The sequence below is a fragment of the Eumetopias jubatus genome, unplaced genomic scaffold, assembly GCF_037043125.1.
Source record: "Eumetopias jubatus isolate StellerSeaLion01/CBP00866 unplaced genomic scaffold, mEumJub1_p1.0 scaffold_16, whole genome shotgun sequence".
Taxonomy (NCBI): domain Eukaryota; kingdom Metazoa; phylum Chordata; class Mammalia; order Carnivora; family Otariidae; genus Eumetopias; species Eumetopias jubatus.
This window is the reverse complement of record NW_028274822.1, coordinates 41,441,760-41,466,338: the sequence shown is the minus strand read 5'-3', so window position 1 is coordinate 41,466,338 and position 24,579 is coordinate 41,441,760. Positions and strand designations below refer to the sequence as shown.

Below are 24,579 nucleotides of genomic sequence, written 5' to 3'. Positions count from 1 at the left end.
GAAAAAGATGTCAAGACTTGTGATTACAATCTCAATAGATCTTTGGTATTTTTCATTAAAATACCGACAGTAACTCTCTGTATAGTGAATATAGTTCCGTTTCTTGAGAATAAGGAAACTTAGATATATTCCTCATAATAATCCTTTTGCAAACCATAAAGCACACATTCAAAAGCAAAAAAACAACACAATTTTTTGGTCTACACTTTGCTCGTGTAGTTTAAGACCGTAGCTATGTATTTTTTAAAACCTTATTAGGGCAATCATGTAGACAGAACTGTTCTTCATGATCTAAATGCTAACCAGAAGGAAAACGAAATTCTAGTATCTTTGGAGCTACCAACTCAGTGGTACTGATTTTTTAAAGAGGTAAAAAATGCAATATAATTTAACACAATGTTTGATTTAATAATCTTAATCCACTTAAATCTAAATCTGGAACAAGAACAGAATTTCTAACCCAGATAGCTATTCTATATTCAATCAAATACAGCTTAGTTATCACTGGACTAATATTAACTCAACACATTTACTGGTAAAATATCTATAAAGAATAGCAGGTCCTTTATAGACCTTAATTCCAATGATACAGCATGAGATTTTCTAGCTGTCTATTTACTTGGCAGTAAAGAAGATGAAACACATTTTAACATTTCACACTCCTTGGAAAACATAAGCACCAATTGCTATAAAAATACAGATTGGTAAATAGTACAGTTCCAAAATTTAGAAAAATTATATATTTTTTCTAATGTATAGATATATTAAAAATATATCTATATATCTATCTTTATATATATTAGAAATTGAAATTCTAATACACATTCATATATGTATTAGAAATTGCAATTGAACTTTACAACATCCCTTTCCTTTTGGAAACTTCCAAAATGTCTGGCAAATACATGTCTAATTGTAGCATTTTAACATTATCTCTTTGTGCATGTCTCTGCTAATGTAGTAAATTTGGCTCCCAAATTATTTAAAAAGTCAAGGCCATCTTCTTCCTGTTTTTCACTGCAGCAACCTACAGAACCAGCTGGGGACCCTCTTCCTTCATAGGTGTATGTAAGGACATAATCTTGAGATGGCATGTGGTCTTCATTCTGGTTACACAGATGCAATTTCTGTAAAATAAGAAAAAAAGGATTGTATTATTGTTTTAAACACTCTTAACATATGAACATAAAATTTATTTTTTATTTACCTTTTATGTTTAATTTTTAACCAGTGTGTCCTCTAATGGAGTCCTACATACAAAAAATGCACATGATTGGTCGATATCATAACCGTACCACAAAGTCAGTATATCTTACATTTCTAGTAATCCATACAAAATAAAAAATTATATATATATACGCACACAAATGTTATATTTAAGTACACTTAAATTATCATTTTTAAATGCTTAATTTTATATCTAAAGGTCAGGCTAGTCCACAAAATGGTGACAGTATGCATGGCGGTGAAGAATTTGATATCGGATATTCAAACAGTCCTGATTTTGAGTCAAAGCTCTTGCTTTACCAACTACGTATATGACTTTGGGCAGGTTACTAAACATCTTCAAGTCTCACTTCCAACTCTCCTTATGTCTAAAATGGGAATATACACAGTGACTATCTCATGATAATGATGAAAAAATAATGCACCAAAAATTCTCATATTTTGCCCAGCACATAGTAAATATTCAATAAATGTGAACTAAAACTACTATTGCATGCAATTATAAAGTAGGCAAGGATTACCACACTGACTTCAGAATCAAGTGCCCAAGATAGCCCAAACGCAACAAAGTAGAGAAACGCACAAAGCATTTTAGTGAAATTAAAAATAATCAACATCACCCACACTGCAGAAACTGGGCCTTTGGAATGGAGCGGCCAAGCATTCAGCCACACCCAGCCTCACTGTCTGTTAGCAGCCTGGCTGCCAACTAGTCAAACTCCTGTGCCTCCTCCCTTCTCACCTGGGGACCCACTCCCTCTCTAACCCACAGCTTATTTCTTTGGCTTATGTTACCAAATGCCTCTCTTCAAGACCATGTCAGCCTCAGATCCCATTCCCTGACACGCACGTTAATGAACACCCCTAAGAACGCCTCTTAAGCTCCACGCCTTCCCAACCTGATCCTACATGCACACTGTCTAGAAACAGAACAAAGATGAACACTTGAATCTGATGGAAAAAAAAAAATAATGTTATGGACATGTGATCAGCTACAGCCGTGTCACAGAAAGGTGCCTTTTTGCAGTCCATTAAAGGATGAAGGGCTTCCGGTACGCTGTGGGGGTTACAACAATACTGGTACACTCTGATAAACAGAAAACTTAGTACCAGATAGAATATTTAATCCAGTGCCCCTCTACCCAGGTGGCACATGTGAATCCCCTGAGGAGCTTTAAAAGTAATAATAAGAATAATAAGCCAAACCAATGATGTCCAAATCCTCCAAGGTGGAGCACAGGTATTATTATCATTTAACAGCTCCCCAGGGGATTCTGATGTGCCGCCAGGACTGAAAATCCATGATTTAACCTCTCTTTCCTTTGATATCCTTGCTTTCCCCTGAATAAAAACACTTTGTATTTGAACGGTACTTCTTACATTAAATAGAGTTCCCATAGCTCATATTATTGAATGTTCACCCTAGAATTGTGTACAGATGCTTTGTTTTCAGAGAAATGCAGATTTGATTGGGGGAGTTTGGTGATTGAAGGGAATGAGATTTTTCTTTCCACATTCTTCTCTATTAAAATAGTTCATGAGGTTAAACAACATCTAAAAATGGCATGTAACTTTAACAGGGTCATTAAAAACCTCCAATTCTCACAAGATTTTAGAAACTAAAATAAATATGACAGATGGAATAAAATCTCTCTCTGTTAAATAATGTAACAAGATCAGAGGGCATGAGGTGCGGGACGGGAGGAGTGCAAGGAATGACCAGAGAGTGAAAGAGAAAGGGTACTTTGAAAAATATGGAAAAGCAGCTTCTAAAACTACGTTAATTTCAATTTCCTATTGTTCTACACTTGGACATTTAAAGTGCAGAGGCAAAACACTCATGGAAACTCACTTCACCAAGACGGGGCTGAGTGAAATTATGCCACTCGGAGTAGGTGTATCTGCAGTTGTCCACTTCCGCGGGTCCTCCCCTGCAGGAATCCAGGGTGTGATGGTGCCCGGTCCCCCGGCATGATTCCAGGGTCTGGTGTCCGCCTTTCACCATCTCAATGGTCTCCTGCCCTCCATTTTTCACTCCTGATCCCATGGTACCGCAAAAGCCTTGGCCAGAGTTGTTGACTGTCTGCGTCATAAACCCATTGCCAGAACACTGAAATAAAATAAAATAAGACCATCTGTATCGAGAGGAAACAGACCCCAAGTCAAGTCATAAGAAGACAAGGAAGAGAGAATGTTTATTTAACCTTTTATTGATTCATCCATTCATTAGCAGACATTTATATTTTCAGATTCTGTGCCCAGTGTAGGGACGCAAAGAGGGACACGATCTCTCAGCGGCTCTAGAGAATTACTTTAAGAATGTATATGTAGGTGAACACAGAATGCTATGTGAACACAGAATGCTATAGGAACGCAGAGGAAGAGCATTAAAATCCAAGCACAGACAGAGTAAGTGGAATAGAGTAGAAAACACTGCACTGAAGGACTCCTACTTGAGAAATGGGAGGAAGAAGGCAGTATCTGTGGGAAGGCCTACACACAGAGGCAATGGGGTACTTTGGGGGCCCTCAACTTCCAACCTGTTGAGAATGGCTACCACTTAGAGTTCAAAGTGAGACAGGAAGTGGAGAGGTTACAAAAGACCAGAGAACATAAAGATCTATATGTCATGCTAAAAAATTTAGACTATCAAGAAGATGATGGGGACTCAAAGAAGGGTTTTAATAACAGGGAAGAGACGTATTTTTTAAAAATCATTCAAGGCAATAAAGTAAAAGACAAATAAGGAGACAAGTTGAGTGTCGTGGATAATCGGAGAGGTCACTGAATCATTCTAGGTGAGACGAGATAAAGACCTCGGCCAAAGTAGAAGCAAGGATGATTCAAAGTGGTTGGATTCCATACAAAGTTTACTGGTGGTCAGACGGATGAAACAGCAAAGGGAAGACTCAGGAATTATCCCTAGGTGCTCTGCTTGTGCAACTAGATAAATGGTACAATTCCCTGAAGTAGGGATGAAGGACACACTCGTGGGTGAGAGAAGAGTGAACAGTTCAATTTTGGACATGGTAAATTTGAGAAACCTATGGATGTCCAACGTGAGTGTATGAATATGTGGGTCTGGAGTTCAGGTTGGGGAGCCAAGCCGGAGCTATGATTCCAGAAGTCACCACCATACAGGAGGTAGTGGAAGCCACGGGAATAAATTATAACACCCAGAGAAAATGGTAGACCAAACGAAAAGAAGGCTAAGAATAGAACCACAAGAAAAAACATGTTTTAAGGGGTGGCTAAGGGAATTAGAGAACAGAACTGATCTGAAATAGCTATCGGAGAAGTGAGGGATCCAAGGGGCACAAATCTGAAGCCACGCAGAGAGGATTATGGTAAGGAGAAAAGCATCCAGGTAGTTTAAGAACTGGTTCAAATAAAGTAATCCACCTATTAGATTCAAGCAAAAAAAGTGGCCACTGGTCATCTTTGTCAAAAGAATTTCCAAGAAATCCTGAATGAACAGGAAGTAATATCATGGAGAAATCGAGTATAAATCTCTCAAAAAGCTCAGTTGCAAAGAGAAAGAGATCAGGAGGGAACTAGAGGAAAGCAGAGTCGAGGGAGTGTTTGAAGATAAAAAAGACCTAAGCATCGACTTAATGTGGGCACCTCATACGGAACTCTGGGTTGCCCGGGAGAAGTTCAGTTCAAGCGGTAACCTCAAGCATGGCAGATCTAATTATGAACTGTGACTCTCAGACAAGACCTCCAGTAAAATCAGGCTCCAACGTGCCATCTTCTTGCCCATTTGTTTTTCTTCTATTTAATATGCAGAGTCTCTAACTAAACTGGAAGATTTTCAGGTTCAGATGATTTAGAGTTTCGGATATTTCAGAATCTGCAATGTATCTATAAATGTCATACACGGTATCTCACTGCCTTAGAAAATTCTACCAGAAAAGAGAACTGAGAAGTAGCCATTTGGTGGCACTGCTACCCTGTATTTTTTTGCCTAGGTTGCTGCTAGAGTGAAATTCCATTTAAAAAAAAAACAAAAAACCCTCATTATCAAATCTCTTCGATGGTATAATTTCTGTCATTATAAATACATGTTCAGAGATCATGCAAGCTAATCCCAGAATTAAAACTAAACTAAAACCAAGGCGAAGCTCACAGGGCCCTGTTTCACATTCTCTCTCTTCTCTGTTCCTTCCTGACCATCTCTACGTGCGTTGCCCAAAGTTTACTCTCATGGGGTATCAACGACTCCTCTTCCATGTCAATGATTCCCAGATTTAACTTCTCCAGTCCTGACTTTTCAACCAGCTCCTAACCCCACCTGAATGCCTTTCACTTAAACTTAGCTCCAAAACTAAAGTCATCACCTGTCCTCATTGTACTAAAATGAGCTTACACATTCACTAAGAAATCTCGTTACATTTTATAAAAATATACCTAAAATTATGTTTTGGTCTAAGTTGATAATTCTGAGTCCTTTTGAGAAGTGTTTCTAACACAGAACAGATAAAGACAGGGATGAGTACATCTGGTGAAACAGCCAATTAATGCTACCAGCTCTAGCATCAAATGGCAAAGAACAAGTAATACGAACATCTCAATTATTCCCTTCTCAGATATAAAATAAGAACTTACTATGAGCCAAGGACGATTAAGGGACTAAATGTATTTTCTGAATGGAGAAATAATTACAGGGTTCCACATGTAGGCCTGTCAAGCATAGGTGGGCTATGATTTTCCATGATGATGGCAGTTGGTTAAAGAGAGAAAGTCAATAAGAAAGATGCCTTCACACCGAGATATAGAAAAGTCTTGATATAAAGTCATTGTCCTTGGTTACAGCCTCTGTTGTTTGATTTCATTTTTTATTTTGTTACTCAAAAGCTAACAATCTGGGCACCTGGGTGGCTCAGTTGGTTAAGCGACTGCCTTCAGCTCAGGTCATGATCCTGGAGTCCCGGGATCGAGTCCCACATCGGGCTCCCTGCTTCTCCCTCTAACCCTCCCCCCTCTCATGTACTCTCTCTCTCTCATTCTCACTCTCTCAAAATAAATAAATAAATCTTTAAAAAAAAAGCTAACAATCTTATCATTTACACATTTAAAATATTTATTATCCCTATTTCCAATGACCGTTATCCATCCTAGCAGAGTTCTCCACTGCTTCAACTATTGAAAGATTTTAATCCTTTATCTTCCCTATCCCTAACGTCTTCCTATTCTCACCGATCACCCTACTGACTCAGCATCACACTGCTCCCAATATGCCACTTCTGTGCAGAAAAACCTTCACCTGTTTTTCCTTACCAAGAGAAGAAATCCCAAATCCTTAGTGTGGCACACAACAGCCCCATGTGCTACTCCTCTCTTACATCCTCTCCCCTCAAGAGCCTAATTAAGTGTCAAGCTTCTATTGTGAAACATCATTTCTTCCACTTCAAATCAATTTCTTTACTATTTGTTGAATAATCCCTAAACTTTGTCATCTCCTTTTTTAAAAATATTTTGTTTATTCATTTGACAGAGGGAAAGAGAGCAAGCACAAAGAGGCAGAGCACAGGTAGAGGGAGAGGGAGAACCAGGGCCCCCGCGGAGCAGGGAGCCCGACGCGGGACTCGATCCCAGGACCCTGAGATCATGACCTGAGGCAAAGGCAGACGCTTAACTGACTGAGCCACTCAGGCGCCCCTGTCATCTCCATTTTTATTCTTGAGGCTGTTTTCCACCTCTTTTGCTATTCCATCTCTCAACTTTCAAACTTTTCCTATTCTTTAAGTTACAGAGGAATCTGTACCTCTTTCACTAAGCCTTGCCAGTTGATCGAGACAACACAAATGGACTTATGTATCATAAGCATCTTTAAATGATAACAGTGCTCTCTCATATCGGTGCTAATGGTTTACTTACATGTTCCTACTTATTTTTCCCATAAAAGGAGATTCAATTTCCCAAAAATACTTTGAAATCTTTTTGAGGGAAGAACATGCCTTGTAAGAACTTTTTAAATAGACATCTCCCCAAACAAGACACCTAGTACTAAGCAAGCACCTCAGCAGTCTCAAGAAATATATAAGGAAAGAGAGTGACAATAGCCTTCCAAGTAATCTACCCTACCTCACATACTTTTTAAATATATATATATATCTCTCTTTGATATCTTCTTAGTTTATCTCGAAAACTTTCAATAATATGTTTTTTTTCCTATTATAAATTGTCAAAGAGTTAGATAAAAAAATACTACCTGGAAATATTTCTACATTGTAGAAAGCAGCTAAAAGATTGTTATTATAATAATTTCACAACATCAAAGAGCAAATTTCAAATCATAACACTACAGAGTAGAAGAATGGTAATTAAAACAACACATCTGATTTAAGAAGTTCAATAAATGCCACCTACATAAATATTTGAATATTGACAGATAAAATACTTACGCCTACAAAAGCTGACCAAGCTAAAAATATAAATATTAACTCTTAAATTACAAAACAACTTCATGAGAATCCATAAAAGAAACTATGGGAGATACTCAGAGATAAATACTCATTTTAAAAAATTACTTACCACCTTATCATCTCCAGGTGCTTCTGTGTTTGATATAATCAAGTTTTGTTGTGCTAAATCTTCAGGAAAACCTTTTTTTTTTTTGGCACCAACAACTCCACATACCAAAGTTAGCAATACAGCTGCATTTAAAAAAAAAAAAAAAAGGTTTAACATACATAGAATAAAATACTCATCTTTTATTTTTTATCACCTCGGATACACAGGAGGAAAACAAAGCCGTTAAGGCGTGGTCCTGTGAATTACCTTGGCTTTTCTAAATTAATAGGCCATAATTTATCTTAGACTTTAAAACCTGAATTAATTATATGTATATTTTGATTATAAGTCTGTTTAAGAGTTTGAATTCTATCCATAATGTTAAACTACTTACATTTGTGAGTTAAATAATAAATTTTCAAAAATTTCAGTGACATTTAAGACAGAGACCTTAAAGAGATTTACTGATTCCTAAAAGAATGGTTTGCCTATATGAAAACATGACAGATTTTTCTCCCCAGAACAGATTTATCTCCAAGTATCTTATTTAAAACTATTCTGTATTTTGTCTGTTCAGAATTTTCATTCTACATCATACCTGTGGGAGGTTGAAATATGTGATAATAAAATTAGCTGTAATAATAACGACAGTTCTTACAATGCTCTACAAGCCCCTCTAATAAAGGATAGCCAAACTGCAGCCCCAAATCCAGCCCACCACATGTTTTTGTATGGCCCATGAGCTATGGTTCTTAAATGGTTTTTAAAGATTAAAAGAATAGAAGTTCACTACACGTGACAATTATATGAAATTCAAATGTTAACGTCCATAAATAAAGTTCTATTGGAACCCAGCCATGCCCATCACTGAAATATTTTCTCTGGCTGCTTTCCTACTAGAAGGGTAGATTTTGTTGGTTCTAAGTGAAACCACATGGCCTGGAAAATGTAAAATATTTTCTATCTAGCCCTTTATAGAAAAAGGGTGCCAATGCCCGCCCACTCTATGTGGCCCCCTTGTTACCTTTCTGGTTCCATGTCCAACCCCGCTCTCCTGATGCACGCCACTCCAGCCACACTGGTGTCCCCCTGCCATGCCTTGACTTCTCCAGGCACCCTCTCACCTAAGGGTCTTTGAGCTGACTTTCCCCTAGACTGAAAACCTCTCCCCCAGGTACTATACTTGGTATTTCTTTCAACTTTCCCAAAAATCATCAAAGATAACCTTGTATGTGGGCTAACTGAACATAGTAAAAAAATAAATACTTTTTTTAAAAAAGTAGAAAAGGGACATTTTCAGACAAAAAAAAAGAAAAAGATAACCTTGTCAACTTAGCCTCGACCAAACCATCCAACAAATCTGTAGTCACTCACCCTAATCCCCCATGATCACCCACACATGCTCCACAGGACTACAGCTCCTAATTATTTTGCTCTATTTTTTCCTCCACAGCATTTCACTTATTTATTAGTGTTTGGTTTGTGTTTGTTTGTGTTTGGTTTGGTCTCTTTTGTCCACTGATGACTCCCAAGCACCTAGACAGTTTCTGGCATATCGTAGGTCTTCAATAGATTATTTATTTTGTGGAGTTGCTGAAAAATATTGAACACTGTACTATTCTAAGCTCTTCACGTGCATTAGCTCAATTAATGCTCAGTGCTGCCCCATAAAGCAGGCTACCCCAATTATCCCCTTTCACAGATGAGGAAACTGGAGCACAGTTAAGGAACTTGCCCCCCCACCGCCCCCCGGTCACATGGCTTGCAAATGATAGAGCTGGGTTACAGATCCAGAGAGTTTGGTTCCAGAGTCTTGCTCTTAACAGCTAGTCCTATCACAGAACAAAGGAACAGGGGCTAATTCAGGCTGGAGGAGAAGATGGAAATAAAAAGAGGGAAAAATATGATGCCATTGGGAACTATACAACCGGCAAGGAAGAGGTTAAAAAAAATCAAAACTAGCAAGATACACCCAAGAAGAGATATTGCTGTGATCCGAGTCATTCCCATAAGCCCGTGGAGAAATGATGAGAAGAGATCACAGTGGCTTGTCGCGGATTTTCATATGGCAGAAATTTTAGATTGTTTTATTTAGCTCTACATGGGGTAGTACCGGGACCAAGAAATGAAAACTATATGTTGACAGATTTGGTACCATCTAAGGAATTTTAAACAGCTCTGTCCAAGTAGGAAATCGTATCTCAAAAAGGATCTTGCTCCCTCTCCCTGAAAATATTCCATCAGAACTCAGATAATAACACAAAAGCAATTGTAAATTGCCCACCCCTCATGGATAGCTGGACAAGAGTACTTTTTAAAGACCTTTTCCTGCACTCAGGTATTTATGATACATTTTAACTTTAAGTAAGTAAAATGACTTACAAAACAGTAGTGCTATACCCAGTAGGATGGCCAGGATCGCCCATTTTCCAAGTATTACTCCCGCACTCCTTCGAGCTGCCAGACATTGACTTGGATGAGTACAATCACACAGATTAATTCTCAGGGTTTTTGTTGTAGATTGACCTTCTCTATCTTTTACAGTAATAGGAACACTATATTCCTGAAATTCAGCATTTTTCTGATATGAAAGACGGGCAGCTGTATCTGAAAGAAAATGAAAGAATTGTATCTTTAATGGACATTTATTTCTCCCTTAGCATTTGTTTTGCCACCCTTGTTTCTAAACATATTATTCTCAAGGAACCACCTGCCACATGAAAATGAGTTAAAATGGAGAACTACCTTCAACACTTCTCAGCACTAATATCACTATGTATGTCCATTGTAATTTTTTACAAGAGAGCCTGAAAGACACAATTTGACATTGGAGTGATCCAGTAGCAATTCAGCAATATTGAATATTCCCTTATCTACAAACCAATGATGGTAGATGGGCCCCTGACACGCACTTCAAGCATTTTTCTACAGTACCAGTTTATGGTACTCATAAAGAATTAACAACAATTGCTATGCACAAATTATGTCTTAAGTTGACATTCTCTTGTCCATTTACTTTCTGGTACCTGTCCATTATCTTTACAGATAAGGTAATTTTCCAAAGTACAACAGACCCTTTGTTATTATGCCTTCCCTCTAGAAGTGATCTCAATACCAGAAAGCTAATTATTGTCACCCAGGCTACATAAAAACAGATGTATCTATAACATAACATTTTTATCAACTATGGTATTTCCCCAGTAGCCTTGGTACCTATTTTAATGACTTCATTATCAACTGACCAAAAACTACACATTTTCAATGCCAATTACAACCTTCGGAGTTTTGCAGTAAGCTAAATGACACAGTAGCACAATGCACATCCTCGAAGTCATCTGTAACTTGTAAGCCTTTCTTAAATGCACTGTGACAGCTGATAAGAACTTCAAAGATTTTTGGCTGCACCTCAAATGTAAAGCTCCCCAGAGGAATGTGAATTGCCACGAAGGTTTAGGTGGAACCCTCCCAGATCATACTGTGGCTAAGATAAAATCCTTCAAATTCCTCTCCTCCCTCAAGACCACAAGCTCAGCTGTAGTCACATCTCGTTTATTCATACTAGTGCAGCATCCACTCTGCCCTCTTCAAACTGGCCTGTCACCAACGTCACCTTGTTAAGACATAAATCTGGGCACAGCATTCCTTCCCGGCCCACTCCCAGAGCACAGCTGCTGTACAAAAAGTCAGTCTCCCCAGCCTGGTACATAGGCTCTTCACGACCAGAGTCCATCCACCCTCCCACCCAATCTCTCAGCATTCCTGCTAAAACCTAAACTCTAACAACACCGGTTTACTTATTCCCCCCAGCATTCTCCTTCTTTGTGCATATTTATTAACCAATTATTGATTAAATTATCGATTAAACAAACACTTACTAAGCTGTTAATATCTACAGTGGGCTACGTGCTGGAAATACACAGATGAATCACAAATATCCTGAGAAACTCATGTAGTCGAGGAGAAAGGTAAACAGATGATACTACAACATGAAAGGAGCTATAATACAGGTAGGAAAGGTCATGATGCTACTCCTTCGACTTCAGGAAAGATTTCACAGAAGTGAGCATCTGAACTGGAGTCATGTCTGTCCTGTTAACTCTACACGTATCTGCAGGGTCAGAACAGTGCATGGTCAGTAGACGGTAGGTGTTCCACAGGTATCATGAATTAATGTCGAACTATGAAATGGGAAGGGTGCCTGAAATATAAAATACTACACTCCCCCGGAAACCACTATCATAGGAAGCTGTTTTGAGGGCTCCAAAGCCACGCCTCTGTCCAATCCCCACCCTGTTTCCTTCCAGAATACTAGAGAGTGCTTGTCTCACACACCCAGCTTCCTCATTCCAGAGTTTATTACACTAAAATTTAAACTGCCCATCTCTGCTCTGTCCTCACCTCACTGGAGTCACTTTAAAAATACACCGGAGGCGCCTTGGTGGCTCAGTCGGTTGAGCGTCTGACTCTTGATTTCGGCTCAGGTCATGATCCAGGGTCGTGACGCTGAGGCCTGCATTGGGCTCCGTGCGCAGCATGGAGCCTGCTTTAAGATTTTCTCTCTCTCCCTTTATCCTTCCCCCACCCTCCCTTTCTCTCAAAAAAAATACACCAAAAACAATTTTTCTTAATGATAAGCTGCCCAATATTTTAATAAAGCTTTTTGTCTTTGTGGGAAATACAAATTTTGCCTTCATAAAAATTATGATCTCTTGCATTTTATAGGCAATATATAACACAGATCTCCTATAATATTTGTAAAAGTTTGAGTTAGTCTTCTCAAATATGTTAAGGAGAATATTACAGTAAACAAGGAAATCCATTCTCAGTTATTTTAGAACATATAAATCATTATTTTTTATCAAATATTTTTGGGGTGCCTGGGTGGCTCAGTCAGTTAAGTGTCCAAAAGACACCTGGGTTCGGCTCAGGTCATGATCTCATGGGTCTGCTTAAAGATTCTCTCCCTCTGCCCCTCCACCCACTTGCTCACATGCTCTCTCACACTCTCCTCCCTCTCTCTCAAATAAATAAACAAATCTTTAAAAATAAATCAATAAATACCATTGACTTTGGTGAGGGTCCATATTCTGTTCACTTCTGGAGAAGTGTTTGCCAAGCTGAAATAAAATGGAGCACCATGGATAGGTTCATCGGGATCGACAGCTGAAATGTCAGTATACTTCATCTTTGGTTTGCAAACTGTTAGGTAACTTTGAAGTATTTCTGGTGGGTTATCATTCATATCTTCAATGTTAACCACGAGTGTTCCAGTACACGATCTACCATCTAGGAAGAAAGAGAAAAGATTTGGTGTAGTTTCTTGCCTTCTTTTACAGTTTCCTAATAAAACAAATTAACTACCTTTTACATACATGTTTTCTTAAGTAAGCTGATTATTACTGAAAATGGGAAACAAGGATGTAGAAGGATACATGAGACCTACAAATCACCTAAAATCAGTACCACCATTGATAATATCAGCCACAACTGCCAATAAACCTTATGTCAGGATTATTCTCAAACAATAAAAATTAATGTGTGAAATGCAAACTCTGTGTTTCGGGGCGGGTTCCCTCCGGTACAGATGTTAATGAACAGTAAAAAGGCTACAAAAAGTTATTCCAACCCTGATACACATTTAAGCCACTTAGGGAGATTTTTAAGATACGATGTTCAGGTTCCCCAACCCAGGATTCTGATTCAGTGTGTCAAAGTCATGTCTACAAAATGATTTTTTTAAGTGCCCCAAGTGAATTACTATTATTCTAACTGAATTAGAATATTATTCTAATTATGAATTATTCTAATATGCTAATATGAAGCTGAGATTGAGAACCTCTGGGTTGTTTTACGGAACAGAATTCAAGGAAAGGATCACTTTGACCTAATAATCAGTTGAGTTTCTCAAAGATTCTATTTAAAGTGGCATAAAGAGATACACAAGAGTCTAGTGAGGCCATTTCAGCTGATCCCAGACTGAAGTTTCGTCTTTGCCCTCCAACAGATGGATCCATAAGCATTTGAGGTCTCGCTACGCTGGGGGTATAAAGATAAATAAGACATCGCTTACCTTACAAGGTTCACCTTGTCAGATGATTAAAAGAAACAGGAACAGTCTCCAAAGTAATTTCTAACAATTCCAAATATTTATCACAAAAATTCTGCACAATAATAATCGCAGTTTATTCTCTAATTCCTTTCTAAAATACCATATTAAAACTTTTTTTTTTTTTACCTTGGTCTATTGCCAGGACTGTAATATTATATAAGTCATTTCTGGGAGTCATGGCCTCCCGGTCCAGGATTTTGGAGGTTGTGATTGACCCCGAAATCTCATTCACGGTGATCCATCCTTTAGGATCATGCAATTTTTTGTACCTATTAATGTAAAATAAAAAATCTTTAGCAATATAAATTATTAAATATAAATATATTTATTGATAGCAATATTTTATATTGCTATTATATATTATATAATAGCAATATGAAATAAGTTACTATCTCAATTATTACAAATACATTATTCTTATGTGGTTACAGACGTCTTTGTACCTTAAGCCATTGCTACTTCTAGTTTCAGGGTCATACGCCTTATAGCCATTGACCTTTGACCCCAATGCTGAGTTTTCTTTAATCCGTACATATTGGGCTGCGGGGCTGCATTCAGGCCCTTCATCCTGATCCCTCACGTGAACTGTGACCAAGGCTCGGTTCATGGTTGCCACTCTGAGTGCAACATCTCTAGTAAACGGAGCTTCATTGTTTGCTCCAATTTCCAGGATCACTTGGTGGTTTTCTTCATAATTCAGCGGCTTTTTAAAAAAGCACATGGATATCAGCATCAGTGTAAAATACATACGGTATTTCAAATAACAAGTGAACAACTGTAAATATGAATAGTGCTGCATAAATTCTATGTTCCCATTCAATCAATATTGACTTTTACCCTTGGCTAAAGAGAGGTGATTCTTCACGAAGCCTTTGGCAAGAGTGGTCTGAATGTTTCTGCAGGTGGTTTTATGGAGCTGTGGAAAAATAATTCCTGAAATACTTTTATAGTTCATTCTTACTAAGGAAAATGATTCTGAACCTGGAGATAATGCAAAAAAAAAAAAAAAAAAACACCAAACAGTGTTTTTACAGCCCTGCCTTAGAGCACTAAAGGACCAGTAAAGGGGCATCTAACTCCAGGAGAATGCAATTTTTGTTTGACTTACTACTTCCTATTGACTATGTCCATTTCCTTAACCACCGCACTATAATCCCTCTGCTATATGACGCTGCTTAGATGGGCTCATCGGCCTCTAAAAATATTAAAGTGAATCCTTTGATTAAAACTGATTTCTAGGGGCGCCTGGGTGGCTCAGTCGTTAAGCGTCTGCCTTCAGCTCAGGTCATGATCCCAGGGTGGTGGGACCGAGCCCCACATTGGGCTTCATGCTTGGCAGGAAGCTTGCTTCTCCCTCTCCCACTCCCCCTGCTTGTGTTCCTGCTCTCACTATCTCTCTGCCAAATAAATAAAGAAATAAAATCTTTAAAAAAAACAAACTGATTTTTAGAAAGCAAATCAAGCAAAACCTATAAAAACATTATTTTACATTGTATTGCAAACTTGAAGCATTTTTTTCTTTCTCTTTCTGCTTATCAAAACCATCATTGGCTGACCATTGAACAAAATCAAAATGGAGGAGTCAAATTTTTATTTTAAACCTTTCCCCATACCTAGCTATTACCAAGCTGAGATACCTAATATCATGAGTCCACTAAGAAGTCAAGGAAATTTCTGAATCTTAGATTCCACAAAATGTACGTGAAACGCTTTTTTATTTTTTATGAACATTCCAGAAAATGGAGAGTCAAAAGAGGAAAAGAATTAAAATGTGTTTGTCTGTTGCTAATGAACACTATGTCACAAATTACATGTGTCGGTATGATCACACAGAGAATGAGAGCATCTCCTGGCAATGACACATGGATGGAAATTCACGAACAGCTGCTGTTCTGGAGGAGGTGCAGTTATTCCACCCAGGACCCCTTGCTAAAGCCTTAGAATTTCTTTATGTAATTTTTTGAGGCTTACACCGGATATTGCTTTAGAAGCTTAAAACTCTGCCAGATTGGAAATCTGGTGGGATGAAATCAGTGATTAATGAAAAAAAACAGGAATTCTCTTCCACAAGGTAGCTTTATGTTTTTAATCAATTAAAAATAAAAAGCTCAAAAATATCCTAGGGGCACCTGGGTGGCTCGGTCGTTAAGCATCTACCTACCTTTGGCTCAGGTCATGATCCCAGGGTTCTGGGATCGAGCCCCGCATCAGGCTCCCTGCTGTGCGGGAAGCCTGCTTCTCCCTCTCCCACTCCCCCTGCTTGCGTTCCCTCTCTCGCTGTGTCTCTGTCAAATAAATAAATAAAATCTTTAAAAAAAAAATAGCCTATATCTGCACCGAGATATTAATGGCTCCCAGAATATAAAGTGCTGTTTTGTAGTGGACCCTCGCTGTTGAGAACAGCCGAGAACAGTATTTTTGTCACTCAAGCCCGTGTGCACTATGGCTGCCCCTCAAATAGAAAGGAAATGCTGGGATGGAAAGATCATCCGGGCCTGAGCTAAAGATTGCATCAGCTCATGCTCGACGGTTCCAGAAAAGTTATCCAATATGGAAAATTATAACACTAGCCCCACGAACATGTAAGGCTTCTAAAAATATAATAATAATATCCTATAGTTTACCAAGTGTTTTCATTTTCATTGTTATAATGCAATAGCTATTAGGGAGGCAGAGAGAAGTATTTTTTTATGTTTTATAGATAATAGAGAGGCTAACTTTCCAAGATCACATAGCTATACAGAGGAATTTAACATGGCGCCTAAGAGCATGTACTTTGCAATTAAAGAGACCTAGGTTCAAATACTGTCCTACTGCATCCTCGCTGTGCCACTTCGACTAAGTTCCTTAATCTCTCTGAGACTAAGTTTTGTCTTCTGCACTACTGTGTAAGAATAACATTTAACATTGTAAGCCCACAGTGAGTGCTTTCCATTATAGGTTATAAGGATCTGTCACCCGGGCAATTGAAAGAAAAAGTGATGTATTTTTGGTTAACAGCCAATATAATGCACCAAGAGGAGACACCAACTAACAAGGCAATGTTTGGAAGCTTTGTTTAAAGAAGTGTATTTGAGCAATCTTTGGCTTAACTTAACTTACTGATTATTTAATTCTTTTTGGTATAAAGGAATGAATAAAGTTCATTCCTAGCCATCATTATGTAAGTAGTGAAAGAATGATGGATTTCAAAATGCCTTGATTATACAGTGTTTGATTTTAAATTTTTTTTTATCTTTTTTTTTTTAATTTGACAGAGAGAGACACAGCGAGAGAGGGAACACAAGCAGGGGGAGTGGGAGAGGGAGAAGCAGGCCTCCCGCGGAGCAGGAAGCCCGACGTGGGGCTCAATCCCAGGACCCTGGGATCATGACCTGAGCTGAAGGCAGACGCCCAACGACTGGGCCACCCAGGTGCCCCTGATTTTAAACTTTTTTTTAAGACTTCATTTATTTATTTGAGAGAGAGCGAGTGAGCACGAGCAGGGGGGCAGGAACAGAGGAGAGGGAGAGGGAGAAACAGACTCCCCACCCAGCAGAGAGCCCAACGTGGGGCTCAATCCCTACTCTGGGACCCTGGAATCATGACCTGAGCTGAAGGCAGCCGCTTAACCGACTGAGCCGCCCAGGCGCCCCCAGTGTTTGATTTTAAAATAGAAGATGCCTCACCAAGGTTAGAAAGCACTTAAAGAAATAACTTAAGTACATAAACACAAATCTTTAGCAAGGAAAAGGATAAGACACCTTTAAAGACCAGTGTGGCTACCAAAAGAACTGTGTGATGAATTCAAGTTTTCTAAGGGTTTGTGTAAAATACAGAGAGGAAAATACACCATGGAAAATGCAAATTTTATTGACCAAAATGTTAGAGACTATTATGAATGGCTCAAAGAAAGAGAGAAGGTAAAATTACCAAAGGAGCTAATAATTACAGAGGAAGGAGATAATTTAAAAAGTAAACTCAGAGAAGTAGAAATTAATTCAAGTTCCAAAAAAAGACCCCTTGTGCAACTAAAGTCATGGTTTTATCAAACCAAGTAACCCAAGGATGGGAAAGAGGAGAGACAAGGGGAACATGACCCAGGGTCCCCAGCTGGAAAAGTAGCACAGTGGTTCTGAGGAAGGTTCTGCATCAAGAACATCTGAGTTCGCATCCTAGCTCTATCACCTCCCATGAACTGGGGCAAGTGGGGCATCTTCTTTTATTTGTAAAATGGGGATAATAATAATATCTTATCCTAAAGGGGATGTGACAACTAGATATAACCTACATAAGATGATTAGCATCATTCCCTGTGACAGACATGAAAGGTGATCAATACTTGATAACTGCTTTTAAAATTCTAAAAGCATTTCCTAGGTATAAGAACCAGGATGTAACTATAAAATATAAGTGCAACTATCTTATGTTTAAAGATAATAAGAATAAATGCATATAAATTTTATTGGGAGGATTTTCTTTATTCTTCATATGTGAAATTAACTTAAACTGAACGAGAGACAAAAAATTAAAGTTTCACCATCTAATTGTTCTCCCTCCTGGGGAATCTTGAGATGGTACCCAGAAGCTGTTCACCAGAAATAAAACAGATGTTTAGTAGTCACACAGAGTGAGATATATTCTAGGATACAGGCTATAATTTCTGAAAATATTTGGAAGTATTTTTCTTAATGTCTCTGTGATCAACACTCCTTGAGGGAAAAAAATCCACTCTGCATATGAAAAAAATGGAATGTGTTGACATACTACGATTTTTTTTAGAATATATTCTTCTGACAAAGTTTACTAAAATTCATTTTGTATTGGTTAAAAAACTCACAATAAAAATTTAATTCCCAGTGTTACTTAAATTTTGCCTTCTGAAGCCAGATAAAATCACTGAGATTTAAAAAATAATAATAATGGGTCCTTAATAACGGACTCAAATAAGAGAGAACTGAGGAGGAGCCTTCTAATCAAGCAACAGATACGGAGAACTCTAAAAGGTCTGAGCTTGGGTCTGACTTGAGCTACTGCAGGTGGCATAATCTATCCATCTCAGATCTCAAACTATTTCTTTGACTTATTTCTAGAAAGAAGTGAAGGTGGGGGTGAGGGGTGTGCAGAGGAGGTGTCCAGGAGAAATCTTTTACAGAACATTTGTTGCCAATCACATCAATTTTTGAGGCAAATGCCTGTACTATATAGGTGAGTCTAACTTTGGAAATTGATGCATAGCGCGCTTTTCACAAGAATTATACACTACAGACCCTCAGCCTACCCGACTTCAGGGGCAGCTGTGGTGGACACTCCCCCATTTATGCTGACAGATTCACATCTCAAGCACACAAAGATTTAGCTCTTCAGACTCAAAGTTTTCTCCAAAACCAGAGTGCTCTCCCTCTACAAAGCACAGCCAAGCCCAGAAGTGCAGGAATGCTAAGGTTCCCTGGAGGCAACCTTCAACCAATGAGGCACAGGTATCAACAGTGGGAGCTGATGGATAAATGCCCCAGGTACCATTTTTCGAGGAGATAATTCTGAAGTACATTCTACATGGTTCATTGCAGGATTGAACACCCGAGGTGACTAAGTCAGTAATGCAGACTTGATTCGCTTTTCATTCTTTCCTGTTTTACTTTCCCATTTTTACTCTGGCTTCCTGGGATCCACTTTCTAAATATTTCCCTTCATTGAATTCCTTGTCTTGGGTTCTGCTTTCTGGAGAGTCCAAATGAAGACTGGATTGAGTTGGACCAATAAAGAGGAAAAACAATCAGCACCATCTGCTTATTTCTTGTCCTACTACTATCAGTTATAAAGTTTCATTTTTCTTAAGTAGCTGGTTTCAGTATTCAACTTGAGCAGATCATATTAGAGAAAACTAAAATAGAGGTTTGATATTGAGAGTGATTTGGAACAAATATATTTGACTAGTCACACTGGGTAGAACTTGCAGAGGCTTATTACATAACCTCTGGAAATTTTTACAGAGGAAACAATTATAAATAAATATTTATGTATCAAAGTCTCCACCATATTGTTGTTGGCAGGAAAGCTTCCTTTAGTCAATGGATGACTCCTTTACCCGCCCATAGGACAATTTTCTTCCTTGTTCTGAGTTACAAATATAAAACCAAGAATACTTCCCAAATAGGGCCTTTTCTGTCCTCACATCCTGGACCCTAGAATAAAATAATGCAACCAAAAAATACAATATACAGAATAAGGAGTAAGTTCCTTCAGTGCTGTCTGATATAACACTCTATTTCATCCTCAATACCACTTATAAAGGATCAGATACAACCAGGCATATTCCAGAGAGAGCGAGAATGAGAAGATTATGGGCTTCTAAATTATATCATGCTAGGAATAAAGGATTCGGGAACACTTACCATAGAGAAGGTAAGTTTCAAATGAACATAGCAATCTTTTCAAAAGAATTCTATTTCTTCCATTAGGGATGGAACCCAGACCATTAGAGACAGAACCATGGGATATAAGGAGAATAATTTGGGCACAGTAGAAGTAAGGACTTCCGAGAATCAAAGCTCTCCAAATATGGAATCTGCTGCCAATGGAGATATGGAGATCCTTAGAACTGAGAATGTTCAAGCATAAGCTTGGTGACAAATGGCAATAAAATTATAGAAGAAAGACAGCATTAGATGGGAACAGTTGGACTAAACAGACTTAACTCTATTCTAACTTCTGGAGGAGTCTTTGATCTGAAACTATTTAGTTGATTAAGCCACTAGTTGAATAGAACTTGTTAGCTTGCCAAGTTGTCAATTATTCATTATTATTGTACCTTTACAACCCACAAAACACCTTCATTAGTTTCTTTGTCTGTGCTGATTTTGAAATGTCCGTTTTCATTGCCCTTCAAAATGGTAAAATTGGCTCTCCAATTGGCAGTGTTAATTAAATCCTTATCTTCTACAGGTATTCGTAAGATCTCCACATTGTATGCGTTTTCCTCTACTGATGCTTCGTACTGAAACAGAAAGAACTCATTAAAAACTTACTTTATAAAGAGAACTTCTACAAAGTAAAATATTTCTTCCACTCCAAGAATACTGATTCTTACAGTTTTTATCTAGTTTATTTTAAAGCTGTGAATTACAAGGACTGTTGTTTCATTAAGGATTATCTTTGAAATGAAAGAACTACATTATAAATGAAGACAAATGTTACTTGCTCTTATTAGAAGGAGATCATATAAATACTACAATGAATAAATAAGAGAGATTTATATGTCAGCTATTTAAATTCTAATTTTATTCATAAAAAATAAATATACATCAAAGTATGCTAGACACTTTGTTAATTCGTATTAAATAACAAATGATAGTTGACAAGTGGAGGTAGATTCTGAAACTATATACTTACAGTATTTTGTTTGAAAGTAGGTGCGTTGTCATTTGAATCTTTTACTGTGATCATACAAGTTGATGTACTCATCAGTCCAAAAAACTGACCATCCATGTCTTGTACTTTCATTGTCAGTGAGTACTTTTCTACAGACTGAAAACAAAGAAAATATTTAATCAGTTCTGGCTTTGACTTACAAATGAAACCTCAGTTTCTGCACTCTTCTATTTGTGCATATCCATGCTTTTATTGGATTCCATATTTGTATACACTTTAAGAACTTGGTAGACAGGGAGAAGCTGAAAAGGTAAATAGAGGTTAAATTACAAAAAGCCATACTAAGAATTTAGACTTATACTTTAAGTAGCAGGTAATTGGGAAAAGTTTTGTGGGAGTCCTAGAAGGAGCACAAAATAAGAACATCTGAGTTTTAGAAAGAAGTTTCTTAAAGAAGATTTAGCATCATTCTTAAAGAAGATTTAGCATCATTTGTGGTAAACTGAGCTGAAAGTCAAAGAAATCGTCTAAGACACGGTATCCAAATCTGAGGCAGTGGCCATGAGGACAGACAGAAAGGGTGACAGGCAAGTTCCTTGAGAGTTAGCACTTAGTAGGATGTGACGGGAGATTCCATATAAAACCGAAGAGAGGTGATTAACATAACATAATAAAAAAAAACCTAATGATGTAATGTATGGTGATTAACATAATAAAAAAAAAGAGTACACTTTTCCTGATGAGCACTGAGGAATATACAGAATTACTGAATCACTCAATTATACACCTGAAACTAAAATAAGAGTGTATGTTAGCTCTACTGGAATTAAAATAAAAAATTTTTTAAAAATTAAAAAAAAATAAAAACCTAAGAGAAAAGAGAGAGTTGAGAATGATGCTCAGCTGTCATCCTCGGGCAGGAAGAGGGGGTGTGTGTCATCAACCATTGCAGCAAATGCCGAAGGAGAGCCCAGTTCTCCATGGAAGTGAACACTAGCAAGGTTGGCAAGGAGGGCTAAAAGGAATGAGCTGTGTTTGGCATATGCTGGATTTCATGCACCTATGGGAAATCTAAGGAGAAAGGTTCAGAAGGCACTTGGATGTATGGCCCCATACTTACGGGAGAGTTCACAGCCAGAAACACCAATCTGGGGGTCATTAGTATGTAGACGCTGGTTGAAATTATAGCAGCAATCAGATTATCTAGGAGAGGTTAACGGATGAGAAAAGCTGAGGATAGAAGGAACAGTAGCATTTCAAGCATGGGGGAAGTAGGAAGACTAAGCTACGCACACTAAAAAGGAAAGATCAGAGAAACAGGAAAAGAACCAGGAAAGAGAACAGTTTTATGAAGTGCCAACAATAGACAGGGGCTTCAGGCAACAGGTGGATGTGGCCATTAGGAGGTCACCATTGACTTCAGTGAAGAGAATTTTTGCAAATGGTGTGATGATGATGAAATGAACTCATTACTTTATGACACAATTACCACTGTTGCCTTTCTCTTCTCTCTTATCCATTAGCCACTCCTTTCGTTTTGTTCTCACTTTTTTACTTTTCTCCGTTTTCAATTTCCTGCTATCTCTTCTTCCACTGTTCATTTTGCTAACCACCCCTTCCACATTGGAAACCAACATTCCCACCCTGAAATGCTCCTCCTTTAGGCCCCATTGTCTGATACCCTGCTTTTTCTTCCTCTAAATGCACTGGGGTTTTTTATCTCTCTTGTTCATTTCTTTCTTTTCTCTGTTGTTCCCACAACACACTTTGTGGTTGCTCCCCGAAAAATCCTGTTGACTTTTTTTGATCAGGAAAACAGACCTTGGGGGTGCCTGGGTGGCTCAGTTGGTTAAGCGACTGCCTTCAGCTCAGGTCATGATCCTGGAGTCCAGAGATCAAGTCCCACATGGGGCTCCCTGCTCAGCGGGGAGTCCACTTCTCCCTCTGACCCTCCCCCGTCTCATACTCTCTCTAGCTCATTCTCTCTCTCAAATAAATAAATAAAATCTTAAAAAAAAAAAAAAAAGGAAAACAGACCTGGGTTTGACCACAGATCTGTACCTTACAAGCTGTGTACCCTCAAATTATTTAATTTTCCTAAAGCCTCATTTCTCCATGTGTAAGAAATGAAGGAAAACGCTTGTTTTTGCTTCATTACTACAGACTCTACCTATCCCACATATCAAAAAACACATTCATATTGCCCCTTCAAACCTGCCCATTAGTTATTACCATCCTGTGCTTTCTCACATAAACTGTCCTGACCACACATAAAAATAAAAATAATGACAAATAGAACCTTTATACTATTTTTGATTCCTTTTCATGGGTTCTCATCATCCCCTCCCTTTTTCTTTGGCATCAAATTCCACTGATTTCTTCTGTACATTATCTCTCCATGTCATACTGACCCCTCTATTTGTGTTAACCTGGTTGCAGTGGGAACCACTGAAGTGTTGTAATCGAGCTCTTTAGTGCACATGAAATTGATTAATCTGCTTCAGTCAATAATTCAGGGCTCTGAGTTAAACACAGGCTGACAACATAGACAGAGCAACAACAACAAAAATCAGAAGATTCAGTGCAGTAATTTGATTCAGGCGAATCACTCTTTCTGTCAGGTTTGTCCTCTATAAACTGGATGGAACACTTATCTAGTTAAGCAAGGAAATTATAAAGACCAAATAATAATTATGCATAAAGAATTTGAACATAAAGTGCTATATGCCTGACAATATGCTAGTATTATCATCCAAACAGTGTGACAGGTTTCATATCAACCTTTTATCAACTAATTCATTCCTCATAAAAAGCACATATCAAGCGGTGCCTGGGTGGTTCAGTCAGTTAAGCCTCTGCCTTCAGCTCAGGTCATGCTCTCAGGGTTCTGAGATCGAGTCCCACATCGGACTCCCTGCTCAGCAGGGAGCCTGCTTCTCCCTCTCCCTCTGCTGCTCCCCCTACTTGTGCTCTCTCTCTCTCTCTCTCTCTCTCTGTCAAATAAATAAATAAAACCTTAAGAAAAAAAGCACATATCAAGTATCAACAGTAACTGGAGAGGGATCAGTCTATGATCTAAACTCATGCAACAAGCAAAATTAATTGTCTTACATGAGAACTGAAGGCTTTACTGAGCTGGAACCAACTAGCCACACACAAGAATAGAATGATAGTTAACAATAGCAACTTTCATAAGAAATATACTTTGTTCCTACTCCTTCTAAGCACCAATTGATCTGCATTAATCCTATGGCTTCTCTCACTGAAGGAAACAGAAGTAATATTTAAAAAAACAAAACAAAACAGGTAACAAGACCAGAAATTCTTATTGTCTTCACCTAAATAAAATAAAATAGAAACACCTAAGACCACGGGAG

At 38.2% G+C, this 24,579-nt stretch overlaps 1 protein-coding gene across 1 annotated transcript in view; it reads right to left on the bottom strand.

Annotated features, from left to right (window-relative positions):
- Window positions 1-869: 869 nt before the first annotated feature.
- Window positions 870-24,579, bottom strand: part of DSC3 (desmocollin 3) — a 34,367-nt gene continuing 10,657 nt past the window's right edge. The window contains exons 6-14 of the mRNA XM_028098195.2: window positions 21,224-21,358; window positions 20,643-20,828; window positions 14,296-14,555; window positions 13,979-14,121; window positions 12,805-13,029; window positions 10,126-10,350; window positions 7,765-7,886; window positions 3,080-3,337; window positions 870-1,127 (exon numbers count right to left, since the gene is read on the bottom strand). Of these exons, the coding sequence (XP_027953996.2) occupies window positions 930-1,127; window positions 3,080-3,337; window positions 7,765-7,886; window positions 10,126-10,350; window positions 12,805-13,029; window positions 13,979-14,121; window positions 14,296-14,555; window positions 20,643-20,828; window positions 21,224-21,358 (1,752 nt within the window). The 3' untranslated portion in view covers window positions 870-929. The remainder of the gene's footprint in view (window positions 1,128-3,079; window positions 3,338-7,764; window positions 7,887-10,125; window positions 10,351-12,804; window positions 13,030-13,978; window positions 14,122-14,295; window positions 14,556-20,642; window positions 20,829-21,223; window positions 21,359-24,579) is intronic.